The sequence below is a fragment of the Phalacrocorax aristotelis genome, chromosome 5 (assembly GCF_949628215.1).
Source record: "Phalacrocorax aristotelis chromosome 5, bGulAri2.1, whole genome shotgun sequence".
Taxonomy (NCBI): Eukaryota; Metazoa; Chordata; class Aves; order Suliformes; family Phalacrocoracidae; genus Phalacrocorax; species Phalacrocorax aristotelis.
The window spans coordinates 50,246,795-50,262,773 of NC_134280.1; the positions used below are offsets into that span (position 1 = coordinate 50,246,795).

At 39.7% G+C, this 15,979-nt stretch overlaps 1 protein-coding gene across 1 annotated transcript in view; it reads right to left on the reverse strand.

Moving 5' to 3' along the window:
* Window positions 1-15,979, reverse strand: part of LRP5 (LDL receptor related protein 5) — a 168,206-nt gene that overhangs the window by 41,961 nt on the left and 110,266 nt on the right. The window contains exon 8 of the mRNA XM_075094394.1: window positions 525-741. Within this exon, the coding sequence (XP_074950495.1) occupies window positions 525-741 (217 nt within the window). The remainder of the gene's footprint in view (window positions 1-524; window positions 742-15,979) is intronic.

A 15,979-nucleotide genomic window follows, 5' to 3' on the forward strand; every position in this document is an offset into this window, starting at 1 on the left:
GCAGATGCAGTGGAAGAACACGGAGCAGATCCTGTGCTAAGGGCAAGATTTAATTGTTAATATTTACGTATATTTTAGGCATTGAAATTAATATGTAAGTGCCATGTGCTTTGAGACAATGTTGTAATGGCCACTAACTCTGCCTATATCACCTGACATAGTAGAAAGCATTCTGCTAACTGAACACCACTGGGACTTTGTACTGGAAGAAATGAGCAACAGAAAATGGAGTAATTCTGTGAGCGCTATAAGTAATGATTTCTATAGATTGGAGGCAGGAATAAAATTTTCCTCACAAAAATCAAAGAGTATAGTGGAAGCTGTGGAAGACATGTCAAATGTCACTAGGAACTGGAAGCTGATACTTCTTTGGCAACACTGTATTTTCCCAACTTTACAAACAATAGGTGCAGTTTTCCTTTAAAATGATTCAAACATATGAGACTCCAGTTATTCTCGTTACAAGCGATCAACAGCCCATCTAAAAACTACTACAGATCCATCCTATGATTGCTCATGCTCACCAAACACTTGGGTCACACTTGTTGCTTTAAGCCCCATTAAATCTGGCAGCTGATCAATAATGATGTCTCTGCTAGCCTTTATCTTGTGAACTCTTTCAATGCTTCGTCTCTGCCAGTCAGTCCAGTAGATGTAATCTCCCAGCAGTGTGAACCCAAATATATGTGGGAGTTTATCTTCTAGGAGGGTTTTCCTCATTGTTCCATCAACGTTTATGACCTGTGGGATGCATGAGAAAAAAGGAAAAAATAATCTTCTCTAATGTGGGTACAACTGAAATAGCAATATCAGTCATATTTGACAACTCCTCTATTTTTATGCAAGAACCTCCTGAAATTCACAGCATGCTTCTTTCAAAATAATGTACCTCTAGGTTTGTTGAAAGGGAAATATATTGGAATGACAAGACTGAAAGTGGCTTATCTCACCCCTTCTCCATTGAGAAACCTAAGCAACATAAGTTTAACTTGCATCAGTTCAAACCCGCAAAGACCACTGCAAAGGGAGTGTTTTTTCGGATGGGACTGAGGTACAGGAGATTTTTAATCTCCAGTCTTGTCTTGGTCTTACTACTGAACTCTCTTCCCAGAAACAAGGAATTGCTAGAGGGACCTTCAGCACTCAGTCATGGGGAACAGAAGCCACCAAATTCTTTCAGGGCACAACAAGGCCACATAGACTCTGCACTTTCTGACATTTTGGGTTTTTACCATAAAGAATGAAGTTTTTCTTATTCTTGTGATATGCAAGATCTTTAAGATGTATTGACTTATACAAATTTGTATTCCTAAAACTCCAGAGAAAGCGAAATAGTACTGGAGATGGGATAAGCCCCACAGATCTATATATATTCTGTTGGTTAATTATTTTATAACCAATTACTACAATGGTCTTGTGCTACCCCACTTTGCTTGGCATGAAAAATGAATGAAATATTTCATTTGTTTCCAAAAGTGGAAAGATATTCATATAGTCAGACCCTGATTGATAATCACTGGGCAAGACAGGAAATTAAAATGTCCCCACGCCACATGCCTAAAGTCACCTCCACCTACTACGCAAACTGCAATAATCTTTTCAATCATCTGACATCTCTTACCCATGGCAAAGAGTGCATATTTATAAGACCCAGGCAAAATATTTATCTGATTAATTCCCAGATTCCTCCCCATCCTACTTCTTGCAAATGGTAGCTGCAATGTAACTACAATATTTTTAAGGTGCTACTTGAAAATTTATACTATGAGCAGCATCAAGTTCAGTATCATATTAAAAGCAAAACATCTTAAGACAATTTATTTTCCAGCGTGATTCAATCGATTCTCCATTTCTTGCTAGGAGTGCTTCTCAGTGGGCAACTGCTGTGCTTTAATTCAGGCTACCATGGCTTGCGATTGAGGTTTTAAATAGTCTCCTCTTTACTGTTATTTAGAAATTGTCTATTCAGAGTCAAAATACTAAACCTGTACCTTGTAGGTGATTAAGTTGCCTTCACCGTGCAACACTTCTGTTTTCTTGTGATTTAAAGACAGCTATTGTAATTTCAACACTGTATTCCCCCGACTTCTAAATTGCTATGTGTTTAAGCAATATTTGTTTCTTATTAAGAAGTCTATAACTTAAATGCAATGTAATATTAAACCATTAAATGCCTAACAATATTGTGAGCAGTCAAAAATCAACCATCAGTTTTACAACATTTTAATACAGATATAAAACACTAAGTTGTAAGGCTCTGCCCATACATGATAAGCAGCAGAAGCACCTACAATTTCTTTTAACATGACCAGTGACAATCACCACATCTTACTAAATTAGCATGTGAATTTCAGGATGGTCATGCACACCCATGGTAGATATCCAAACAAATTTAAAAAATGAAATCTCCCTTTGAAACCTTATAATACTTCACAAATTTGTGAAAACAACATGTATTTCTTCCATGACACAGTTAATTTGGGCACAACATTTCCCTTTTAGAGAAACATAAATGAGATGTGGTCACCAATTTTACTATATGAGTTTTATCTGAAAAAAAAAAAAATTGTTAAATGCTAGTGCACTGTATTGGGTTTGCATGGCAAGGTTTGTGGCGGGGAGGCTAAACCAATCATCCATGGTGATAGCACCTCTGTAATAATGTGATAACATATTTAAGAAGGGGAAAAAAAAAAACTTACTGAGCAGCTGGAGAGAGGAGTGAGAATATGTGAGAGGAACAACCCTGCAGACACCAGGGTCAGTGAAGAAGGAGGGGGAGGAGGTGCTCCAGGCACAGGAGCAGAGATTCCCTTGCAGCCCATGGCGAAGACAATGGTTAGGGAGGCCATCCCCCTGCAGCCCATGGAGGTTAATGGTGGAGCAGATATCCACCTACAGCCCATGGAGGACCCCACGCTGGATCAGGTGGATGCCCAAAGGAGGCCGGGACCCTGTGGAGAGCTTGTGCTGGAGCAGGCTCCTGGCAGGATCTGTGGCCCCGTGGGGAGGGGAGTCCATGCTGGAGCAGGTTTGCTGGCAGGACTTGTGACCCCATGGGGGACCCACGCTGGAGCAGTCTGTTCCTGAAAGACTGCACCCTGTGGAAAGGACCCATGCTGGAGCAGTTCATGAAGAACTGTAAGCCTGTAGGAAGGACTCACACTGGAGAAGTTCACAGAGGACTGTCTCTGGTTGGAGGGACCACCCACTGGGGCAGGGGAAGAGTGTGAGGGGCCCTCCCCCTGAGGAGGAGGGAGCAGCAAAGACAATATGTGATGAACTGACTGCAAGCCCCATTCCCCATCCACCTGCGCTGTTTGGCAGGGAGAAGGTAGAGAAAATCAGGAGTGAAGTTGAGCCCGGGAGGAAGGGAGGAGTTGTTTTAAGATTTTATTATGTTTCTCATTACCCTGCTTTCATTTGATTGGCAATAAATTAGATTAATATCTCTGAGTTGAGTCTGTTTTGCCCATGACAGTAACTGGTGAGTGATCCCCCTGTCCTTATCTCAACCCACGAGCCTTTCATTATATTTTTCTTTCCCCTGTCCCCTGAGGAAGAGGAGTGATAGAGCAGCTTGGTGGGCACCTGGTGTGCAGCCAGGGTCAACCCACCACACAGACGAGACACACACTAGATCTTCCAGCCACCACCAGCCAAACAGCAGAGGTGAGCAGTCAACTACTGCATCCTATTTACCTATGATACACACAAAAATCATCACTATAACACAGTCTATCTTGCAATGCTAGAGTATAGATGTCTTCAACCACAGAGGAAAACAATTTGATGAGAACTTTAAGACTATCTAGCAGCTTATGTGAATTTGAACATAGGCTACAACAGAAACCTCGGGATTCCCTCCAGACAAAAAGCCTCCTGCTGGAGATAGTTAAAAATAACACTGGCATTCCTGAAAACTAAGTTTCAGGGGAGTTTTGTGTCAGTGCATCAGCCTACGATTCTTCTGCTACTTGATGAAGTAGCAGACTGAAGATTAATGTCTTTTTATTTTGTTAAGCTAAATAGAGTACATTAAAAAAAAAAAAAAAAGGCTATGTCTGCAGTTAAAAGCCAAATGGTTCTGCAATTATCTCATTACATCATGTCCAGGCAAACCTCAAATGCTCACTTATTTAAAACAGTGTCAGTCCTACAGGCAATACTGTGGGTTCAAAAGTTCATCATGCATACTCAGGTGCTGGAGCCCAATTGGTGCCACACTAAGTAAACAAGACACCATTTCTTCTACAGCAATGTATCAGTGTCATGAACAAATACTAGAGATGCTGACTAAAATACGCCAGACAACTATTAGATCCAAGGGTGCAGAAACACACATTATTTAAATCCATGTGCATCTGTGTATATTGCGGATGACACCAAGCTGTTGAACCTCATGAAGTTCAACAAGGCCAAGTGCAAGGTCCTGCACCTGGGTCAGGGCAACCCCCAGTACCAATACAGGCTGTGGGATGAAGGGTTTGAGAGCAGCCCTGTGGAGAAGGACTTTGCAATACTGGTGAATGAAAAATTGGATGGGAGCTGGCAATGTGTGCTTGCATAAGAAGCAGCGTGGTCAGCAGTTGAGGAAAGTGATTCTCCTCTTCTACGTTGCTCTTGTGAGACCCCACCTGGCGTACTGCATCCAGCTGTGGAATCCCCAGTACAAGACAGACTCTTCGAGTGCGTCCACAGGATGCCCACAAAAACTATCAGAGGGATGCAACACCTCTCCCATGAGGACAGGCTGAGAGAGTTGAGGTTGTTCAGCCTGGAGAAAAGAAGGCTCCGGGGAGACCTTATATGACTGTTCAAGTGTACTGGGAATCCAAAACGTGGAATCAGACAGCAATAAAATGGTTAGTGGCTTATATTTTAGGTAAGAAGGTGATGGATTAAGTGCTAGCTCTCTGTCTCCCAAACATCCCTCCCCCCCATCCTGTGGACAGAACACCTACTAATCCAAGCAGGCCTCCCTTGGATGCAGAAGGGAAGCTTTGACTTGGAGGATTTTTCTGTGCCATGGGCAATCGAGCCCTCTTAGTTGTAGCTAATTCATGGCAACACGCAGGAAACACTAACTAACCGTTGAACTATCTTCTAATAGCAGCCAGGGCAAAGCTTGAACTGTCACATGCAGTTCAATATAGGTACATACACATAGACTTTACTTAGAATTTTGCTGCCATCCATCTTCCCAGAGATTCATGTCTACTCTAGCGTATTAACTGAAACCATGAGGATCCAATATAAAAATCTACAAACAGGCCTCACACCTGTGCCAAAAGCACAACTCCTTTCACTAAAATGGCACAGGTAATAAGGCACCATATTAACACATCATTTAAAATCCGAAATGGTGTGTAGCTGCCTATTGCAGCCAAAGGGAAACTGTTAAGGTGCATTCCTTATGGTTTAGCACAAAAAGACTAACATAACCTTCTACTCAGGGTTTTGGCCCTCTTCCTATAACTGATAAATGGATCTCAACTCGGGTCAAAGGATAAATGCAACACTAAATCTGCTGTGCTCCATACGAAACACTGAAAGCCCCCCTCAAACAGAAGAGCACGCTAAATCCCCCAAAGTGTTATGACTTCAATGACAAATCTCCTAATGAGGCATTGCCAAGCTCAGCTTAGAATCTGTTGTGGGCAAAATGAAATCAAACGCCTTAATGAACTGAATTACACAAAAAACACAATAAGGTGATACGGTGTGATATTTTCTTTTTAGATGCTGCTGCAGTGTATGCAAAATGATTTAACAAATATTTCCAAATATAACACTCAAAAGCTCTTGGCTCTTTGAAGAAGATTAAAGTAAAACAATGCAATTAAATTCTACACATCAGCATGATTCATGCAATCAAGTTATATTTCAGGTGCATCTGGGAAAAAACAACTATTCAGCATACATATAGGATGTCTTCTGACAGAACAACAAAGAGAGCTCAGAAACCTTGCTCCTATATTTAATTCATTAAGATAAAACAAAATTTATTGAATTGCTACAGACAAAGCTGTAGTCAAATGGAAACCAATTCTCAGGCTAAGCTAAACCACTATGTGAGCAGTAAGCAGACATAGCAGGTTGGCAAGGGTAAAACGATATGACTGCCATATTTGTGACTCCTCTCTTGTGGATCTATTCCTCTTCCCCTGTGGAAGAGGACAGCTACACTTTCTTTTGCTGTGAGGGTGACTAAGCCTCGACACAGGTTGCCCAGGGAGGTGGTGGAGTCTCCTTCCCTGGAGACATTCAAAAGCCATCTGGTCACGGACCTGGGCAACTGGCTCTAGGTGGCCCTGCTTGAGCAGGGGGGTTGGACCAGATAATCTCCAGAGGTCCCTTCCAACCTCAACCATTCTGTGATTCTGTGAATGACTTCTAACAATTCTCACCAGAAGGCTCTAAAAGGGCATGTCAAGCGAACAATGGCCAGTCCTCTTTGGCTAAAGAAAGAACTTGTGAGACAAATCATGTGGATGGCCATCAACAGGGAAAAAAAAAGAAAAACGGAGAGAAGTGGAAAACTCCGGAGGGTAAAGACGACTGCCCCAAAAAGAGAAGAGTGAAGCAGCTGTGAGCAGTCTGTACCACAGTCTATATTCAGCTGAGTATAAGCCATTCATTAACATTTCCAACAGCTGAAACACAACCACCTTTCAACAATGCTTCAGGATAAAAGTGAACTTTTTTTTTCTGGTCTGAAAGGGCTTAATGTCAGGCATGTATTGGCAGACACTGGCAAGCAGAAAAGAGAATAACGTTAAAACAAACGGTACCAGAACCCATATATCAAAAAAGGGTGGAGACAGATGGACAACAGACATATCTGACCATTTTCCACAAAAAAAAAAAAAAAGACTACTTGAGTCTCTTAGCAATCTGCTGCCTCAAACACTTGAGTAAGACTTGAGAATTTAGAAAGCAGTTCCTCACTTTTGTCAGTAATTTCTGTCCACCTTAACAATATGGTAAAAGTTGCCTCATAAATAAAATTCATCAAGTTCCTATTGCCATTACATTTCATGGATTAATCCCACATATAGTATTGTGGCTATGCTTTCAGACCATTCTCATTTCAGGTAAGCTTTAAGGTTGATGTACAGGTTTTTTTGTTATTTTCTGAACCCTCACATTACTGAGGTGTTAGTGTTGGTTGACAACTGCAAACTGTCAGCACCCCCCTACATTTAGAACAAGCTATGAACCAAAACAGCGTGAAGAACAAATCTTTATAACGTCGTGAAACTCCCCTACTGAACTGTGGATAACAATTTGCCATTTGCAAATACACAGTGACACACCACTATCCTTTTCTTACATATTTTTTAACTTTCTGTAACAGACATTTCCTCATTTTCCACTGCAGCACACGTCAGTTTAGCTTGTTGAGGATACAGCATGACAAGATTCTTCTCTATAGCTACACACATGGATCATATATTCACTCATAATACAAAAGCCACTTCGAGATGCTCAGTAAAGAGAATGCTACAGAGGATTATAAAATGTCAGTACTCTTCTGTGGCAGCCTTCCCTCACAAGTACCTTTACAGCCTCCTAAAACTAAAGCACGGCAGTAATGGCAAAACATCCCTGATGCTAGGCTCTGCCTTGCAGCCATAGTAGTATGCTATGGCTGGTAGGGCAGCTATGCCTGTCCTATAGACAGGCAAAGTAAAGTACCTGCCGTGTAATACTGAATTAAAGTCATTGGTAAATGAACCCACACTCAAACTTTTTCTGATAGTCTTAGGTATGCAAAAAAAATTCTCAACAATTTAGCAATGTCAGCTTCTGGATGGGATACTCCAAAACTCTTCCAAATGCAATGACACCAGCACATTTGCTTTACCAATTTGTTCCGTTTCATACAAATTAAAATCTACACTTACAAATGAATATAAGACAGTTAAGTAGACTTGTAAAAAAACAAACAAACAAATAGAACCCAAACAAAACAAACGCGCACACACACCCAAAAGAAACCAAACCAAACCAAAAAACCACACACACACAAAACCCCAAACCAAACAACTAACCACTACAAAGATGCTAAATGGAATACAGTATAAATTTATGTCATGAAAAATAGTTTATAGTCAGCTCCTGTCTTCTCTGGGAATAATATAAACAAAATCTATTCTTATTCTTTTGCTCATATTATCACCATGTGAAGTGGTTATTTATTTGCAATGTTGATCTGTTCGCATTTTTGCATATCGAATCACTACCACACCTGATTTTCTCCTAGGATTTCACAAAATCTTATTGGTTCCAGAGAAAGTATTGTGTTTTCAGACAGACTTTTCAAAACACAAGGACGTGTAACAAGCTCTAACAGATGCTGATCGATGGATGAATTTCTTCTTGTTGGAAAGGTTGTGTTAACATGATCATGATTTTGAAACTGCATATATTTTATAAACCTCATCTAAGAGCAGCTAATGTTCTCCATATGAGTTACATCAGCCTGACATTTCCAGAACTTTGTTCTGCTTACAGGATATCACAGGATTAAGATTGCAGCTGGTCAATTCTGCAACTTATCTCTCATAAGCAGGAACATGATGGCATGCTTCGAAACTCCTTAAAAGGGGAAAAAGTTAAACACAAATACTCTCAAAATAATTTATGGCAACTGCAGTCTAGATCCTAAAGCATAGAGGATCTACTGAATTAGTATTTCAGTTTAATTTTTAGGTAGAAGTTGCTTATTTAATACACTTCAGAGAGATTTTACCTTCTGTAAATACTTTTTCATTCTGAAATTTTGACCACTATGAGTTTAGTTTAAAGGGGCATGCGACAACTCTGAAATTTAGCTAACATCCATTATGAAAACAATATGCCTTTCCAACTTCTACTTAACTAGTCTGGGAAAGGTAAAGAAGAATTTAAACTTTTTACAATAATATTTTTAAAATCACCTGTCTTAATTTGTCTCACTGCTCTCATGATTTCCCTTTTTTTTTCAAAGGAGTTTGAATAGTCCTGTAAGATCTTAACCCTCTCCTTTCCAAATCCAAACATCTTCCCAAGTCTATATATAGCTACAAGTCTGTGGAAATAGCACATCATATAAATATTTATTATGTTGTACTCCTGATGAAATTGGGTCTGCAAGAACATTTACAACCTACATGTACAACATGAAGGAAGGACAAAAAACTAAAATAATGAGCTTGATATAAGAAAAAATTTGTGCTAAACTTGAGTCCAAAAACCAAATCAGCAATTTCAGTAACCCTACTAGAATCCCTTAAAAAGTCAAAAGGAAGTCAAGAATACGTGATCTTGAAGTAGACAGTGGTACCAATGCTGGTCAACCTTTCCAAAGAAAAGACTTGCCTCCTGTCCAATGTCACCATGCTAACATTAACTTACAATGAAATAACAGTTAAGCTAAATGTAGTATTTACTCCTTCTATTTTTCTCAGTTTTGTTTGCTTACCCAAATATACATGGATTTTGATTTTTTTTTTTTAAATCGTCTTTTATCTTATGGACAATGAGAGGTCTGTAAACGATTGAGAAACACTGGTCTAGTCATGATCCCCTCTTGTGGTCTTTCCATCTCTGTTTACATAGAAGGCTTGGTCTTGTGCAGTCAACTTCCATGCACAGTAAACTAAGATTAAGCTGGAAGTGTTTTGTCCAGCATAGTGCGACCTCTTCCCTGGAACTCAGCTTCTTGGAGAATCATAACATTTTTAGTTTCTTAACCTCACCACAGTGCAATTATCTGAACCACTTGTAGCTCTTTACATCCTCTTCATACTGTGATAAGCACGCACAGTGCTTCAGAGAGCCAAACGATGAAACCTTTACGCTCTAAGTCACAAGAAGTGTCGCATTTGCAAATTTCATTGGAAGACAAAGGTTAAAAGAACAGACCCTAGGTTAGTTGATATGTCCATCTGTTCATGGCACTACACCTTGAAGAATGGATGCTTTTATCCTCATTAAATAATGGATTAGCCAAGTCTCATGTACCTCCCTTAGTGACTCCTCAGAAATTGAATCAAAGTTCTCTCATTAAACAAATATTTCTACCAGAGGGAGACAGACAAACTACTAATCCAATATGAACACAACCAAAGACACTGGGCATACAATGCCTCCTTGGAGGGAGGCAATGAAAGTCTAAGGACTCCGATATGCATCTACAGATATTCACTCACAGCTCCTCATCTCATGAAGCCTCCTGGCCCAAGTAAACAGCAAATTCTGATCACTATTTCCTCCTATTTGTACCATGTATAGAAACACTGCATTAGACTAATCCAATAAATTCAGTCTTACATACCACCATGTAGGGTGTATGTCAACAAAGCACAAGTAAAAGCCACACACAGAAACCTAAACTAGGTTGTCCACAGTGAGCTGGAATATCAACAGCTGTACAGAGCCCACACTAAGATAGTGTGCTAACACAACTGCATTGCTAGATCCTTCAGAACTAAGCCAGGTGCCTCAGCAAAGCAAGTTCTGACACGTGCAAGCCCTCTCACAGCTGAAATGTACCTGCTGAAAGAACAGACTACTGCAAGACTCCTACCGCCTTGATAAGATGCCTGCACCCCACAGTCCCTTGGGATAAGCAATACTATCAATCATATTTATTTGAGACAGTATTAATATTAGCAAGTTATGCAAGGTAACATTCAGAGAATATACTGACAAAATGTAGATACCAGATGGTCTCCAGTCCCTGAACATATAACCTTTGGCCAGCACAGTCATGACGTTTTTCAGATAAAGCTACCTTTCCTTCCCAGGCCAAAGCCTGGCAGGACACACAGACCCTTAGAGTATGTTCTGAAGCTCAGTCCATTAGGTTCACCACAGGAAACCAAGTCCTGCACCGCTGAAGGCCCTGTCTTCAATGACTGTGGTACAGAATGTGTTTTGTGGTGTTGTGTATGGAGGGTGCCACTACTTCTGCAGCCAAAACTCAAACTCTGTTTTGGGGAAAATTAACACAGGAACATGCTCCATTACATTGCTCTCTCTTTGGCAGCCCTCTCTGGAGGTCAGACCATCCGTTGAATTGCCTAGAATGTAACATTTTTCATGTAGATCTCACAATTGTATGAGCTAACTGTCCCATCCCAGTTCTTAAAGAGCTTTTATCACCAGATGAGCTCAATGTACTTAACAAAAAGGAAAACAACAACATCCTGTTCTTCTGACAGGACAATGGAGGTATAGGAGAGAAGTTGCCTTGAATCATCAAGCAACACTAAAAACTCAAGAGACTCGAGGGCCAACCTAACATTGGATTCACCACACCACAGTGCCTCCATTCCCATGCTCGGGTAGGTGAGAGCGTTTGCCAGGTAGAATAACCTTTCAATTGAGGTTATTGTGCAATATTTTTCACTTACTGAAAGAAAAATAAATAAATAAGTAGCTTCTCCACTGTTCACATACAGGGCTGGTTTCACTCAAGAGAATATAAATTTTTCAGTCCAAATCACACAGCTTATTTTCAATCCAAGGCCCCAGGCCTAATCAGCAGAGAGCGAGAGGTATGTAGAAGGCTTCTGAGAGTAGATCTAGGTGAGGTTGTTCATCAAGAGCTTCCTAGATCAAACCAATATGAATGAGTGGAGTCAAGAGTTAAGCTGAAATTTAGAATGCCTTTTAGCTAACAAGACAGATGTTTTAGGTCATGATTCCCTGTACCCCAACATAAGTAAATAAGAGATATATTTAGCATCCACTGCTAGGAGAAGAGCAGACATACACATCTTCAGGAAGTTAGCTACAGTGAGCTGCAACTTGCAAGCTGCTTCTCTGCCTTTATCAGGCTGGTCTAAGATAAGAACTCCACTCCAAAAGAAAAGTACCTAAGAGTCCCTTCTATTTGAAGTTGAGCAGTTAACTCAGGTATTGGGAGGATGGTTTTGTTTGATGGCTCACGTTAGACAAAGATGGATCCTAGTGTATAACCTCAAGTATGTCACCAAATCTCTCCATACATTATTTCTCCATGTGCATAACGTGAACATAATTTCTTCCTCTTTTCTGAAGCCTGACTTGCCTGTTCAAACTGCTTCTCAATACCAAAGAAAGTAGCCAAGCTAATATATCTTTCAGAGCACAGCTTAAAATTTGGCAGGCAGTGCTGCTCAGGCCAGCTCAAGTAGTTGCGACCTTGCCTCTGGCCCCTCATTCCCCTATTCACACTGACACCTTCTTGCCATGTCAGCACAACTACTTGTGTGGCAGAAAATGTATCAGGCTGAAAAGTATGGCTGGTTATTTTTCAGCTGGATCAGTTCCCTGCTCTGGTTTTCACATGGCTGCACACACTGCTATGCCAGCCAGAATAGAGCAGAAACACACTATGAGAGAGGGAGGGCATGGACCACCTGCAGGCACTGATGCAAAGAACTTGTACAACACCATCTTCAGCACTGTAATAGACCCATGGGAAAAGTATGTCTTTATAGTGATTGAAGACTCATATAGTTGATAATTGTACCTTAGAGGGCTGACAGTTAATTAGAAACAAATCATAAAGCTTGTGCTCTCTTACTCCTATGCAAATGCTCCTAAAAGCTCATATTTAATGTGAAACCAGCACTATTTGAAGACAATCAATCCCAGATAAAAGGGGCAAAATATAATCTGTGCATGCAACTGAGTCACCCACAGGGAATGTCTGCAAAGCCAAGCAATAAAAATTGACCCAACACCACCTCTCACCTGTAATCTGGCCACTAATGACTCTCCTGCAATAACTAAAATCCAAAACTCCAGGCTCACTTTCATATTATTATGTGTGAAATATGAGGAGCTTGATGACATGGGAAAAGAGCATATTTTTTTCAGCCTGAGCTTGCAGAGAAGGCAAAGATTCCACCTGCTTGCACTCCAAAACTTTTCTTTCTGCCCTATATTCCCTTCACCTTGCAAACACTGGACTGGGGCAAAACCTCATCTTTCCAAACACAGACTACAACATGACATTTCTAAGTCTAGAAAGCTTCAGCAGACAACCAGGATTCAATTTTGAAGAGGTGGGGAGGAAAATTTATGTGAATTCGAACTATAAAATTTTTAAAATAATTCATTAATGACAGCATTTCCCTCCCTGAAGGGAAATGGAAAGCTGGCAAAATGGAAAACCTGATATTACAGGAGATTGGGCTTACAAGAAAAGGACAATGAAATGCCAGTAACTATATTTTATGGTTTTGGATTGGAGGGCTTGTTTTCAGAAGGATGGTTACTTCTAAAATAGTTGGTTCTGTAGGATACAAGGCAACTGCAACCATGGCAGCCCAGGCTAGAACAACAGTGATGGAGTAGTAGATTAAAAAATAAAGCATTTCATGTAAGCCACAAATACACTCCTCTAACAGTACATTTTTATATAGGTAAAGGGCAAAGACAGAAATGCTGATCACTAAACTCGTAGCTCCCAGGCACCCAAACTATGCAGATCAATCGTTGCCCTGCCATGTCAAGGGAAAACCCTTGAGCTTAAAAATATTTGAAAGATGAGAGTAGTTCAGGTAATAGCATATGCACACACAGCTTTTCCTCTTCTGTAGATACCTGGTTTGGTTCACTGTTGGAGTCAGATACTAGGAGTAAATGGACTTTGGCCTGACTCCAGATGCTGTTTTTCAAGCTGTAACTCAATAATGTAATAGGAAGTCCTGAAAGGAACAAGAAGTAAAAGTTGACTTAGAAAGACTGGAAATTATCATCTGGGCAAAGTGTTTCCTACCTTCTGATCCTAATTAGTAGGGGAAGAATCTCCAGATTAGAATCCTCTCTGCCCCTGAGCTCAAGTATGATTTTAGCAGTACTCATGCTCTCAGATAAAAGAGAGGGATCACGAGAGATAATCAGCTGCACCCACTTTTCCTTGCTGAGATCTTATTAATGACTCTTCAAACAATGCAACTCTCAAGTACAAGAAAAGAGATAGATAGTTGGAACTGATTAATGCAAACCCAAAGCCGTGTCTCTCATTAGTAGTTGGCAGAGTTTGCATCTAGACTGGATGTGACATTTCTGGTTCATAATATTTTCAATATATTGAAAAATAAGAGGTGGAAAGGAAGGAAGAATTGGAGACAAATACAAATATTGTACAATATTAAAGGCTTTGGAGGAACTTTCCCAAATATGATATGCATGTACAGTAGTGAGCGCAACAGCATTCAACTTGGATGCAACTTTTATCTGCCACTGTAACTTAAAGGCATAACCCTACTACAGCACGTGTTTGTGTGAGTATATGTAAGAATATATGGCATTACATTTTTTTTTTTGAAAGCAGCATAAAAGCCTGTGTTCTAAAATAAAAACATTTGCTGTTCTATCTGCAAATTATTATTGGTCTACTTTCCAATATTCCTACAGAAAGCTTATAAATAAATCAGAAACATATGCTTAAGATTTACTTAAACCTGCTGGAACTTCTGACAACAATAAAAAAAAGCTTAAAGGAATCGTTGGTAAGCCATCTACAAAAACACCCAAAACCCCTAGAATTCTGCATGAAATTCCTGAAATAAGCATTTCTTTTGAAACAAAAAAAAGGTGAACAACCACCAAAAAAAAAAAGGTTACTTCTGAACAAGGATTTGAGTCACAAATAGTTAAATTTGCAAAGTATGCTCATTAAATTTAATCCTAAAGGTAATTTATTCAATGTACATTACAGATAATTATTTTAACCTTCTTAAAATAGTCAAATTTAACATACTCAAAATTATAAACTGTAACAAGGCAAAAAAGCATAAGGCTATTTTAAACTCAGCCTCTTTTGCTGGCCTCATCCATTAATAAAAATGCTATTAGGAATTTAGCTGTAATTGGAAATGACAGCCTTTACTAACATTTCATAGAAATCCCCAGCTAATTTAACTGCCAGGCTGGTTCCTCAAATTCTAAAATATTAATCTGGTCCTGAGGGATGGACACCTGTTTGAGTGACACAGCAGTAGTCACCTCTCCTGTGTTTGGTTCCAGCCCAGCTATGTCAGCCTTGCCTGAAGTAAGGCTTCAAAAAGAAAGCAGCAGTTCACCTCAGTATAAAGGAGGAATGCAATACAATTTTTTTTCTTCATTTTTTTAAATAAGGAATTAGAGTGAAGCCTATTCTTAGCTCAGAAGAGGTCAATGGCACAACTGAAAGATGTTGCAGGGGTATTCACAGAAGTCCATTTAGGAATCAGATATATAAGGTTAGAAAAGAAATTATACTCTACTGGAAAATGAATCTAAAAGCTGCTTCTGTGAAAACAGTTACATAATCAAAGAATGATTTCTGAAAATATTTTTGTGTAAAAAGAAAAATAAATCTTACTATTTTCCAGCCAGAAAAAATTGAAGTATGGTAATTTAAACAGTATTATTTCTTCTCAAGTTAGTAACCCTAGAAACACATATTAAGATATCCAGTTCCCTTTGCTTGCTTCTTTCAGAGGTATGTGAAGACAGGAAACTGGTTCTCCTGGCTCTCATTGTTACTAGTGCAAAACTATTTGATATGCTTCCTAGGAAAGAGTTCTTCAGTCTGATTTTCCTCTTGCTTTGGATTAAGAGCTACAAAAGCCAGTGTCATTGGACAGGTATCCACGTGAAGGGTTAAGTCTTTTTTCCCCAGGTGAATGCTTGGCTCCATATACCTGAGAAAACTCAAGCCAGAGGTAAAGGTTTAAGATGCTCATTTACTTCTCTCAACATAAACCGAGGCTATAATTTCATTTCCTTCTATGCCAGCATATACATTTCTGTAGCTGTACAGTCAGCTAGACCAAGGATTTGATTCAAGGGAAAACTAACTTCTTTTCCTGTCCTCTCTCAGCTACAATGCTGACTTAAACCAATGTCAACACTTGGCTGTAAATCTGGTTTGAAGGCTTTCGTCTCCAAACCAGAAATGCCATGGCCACCTGAAGCAAAGTGCTCTTATTTATTTTTTTTCTACCAG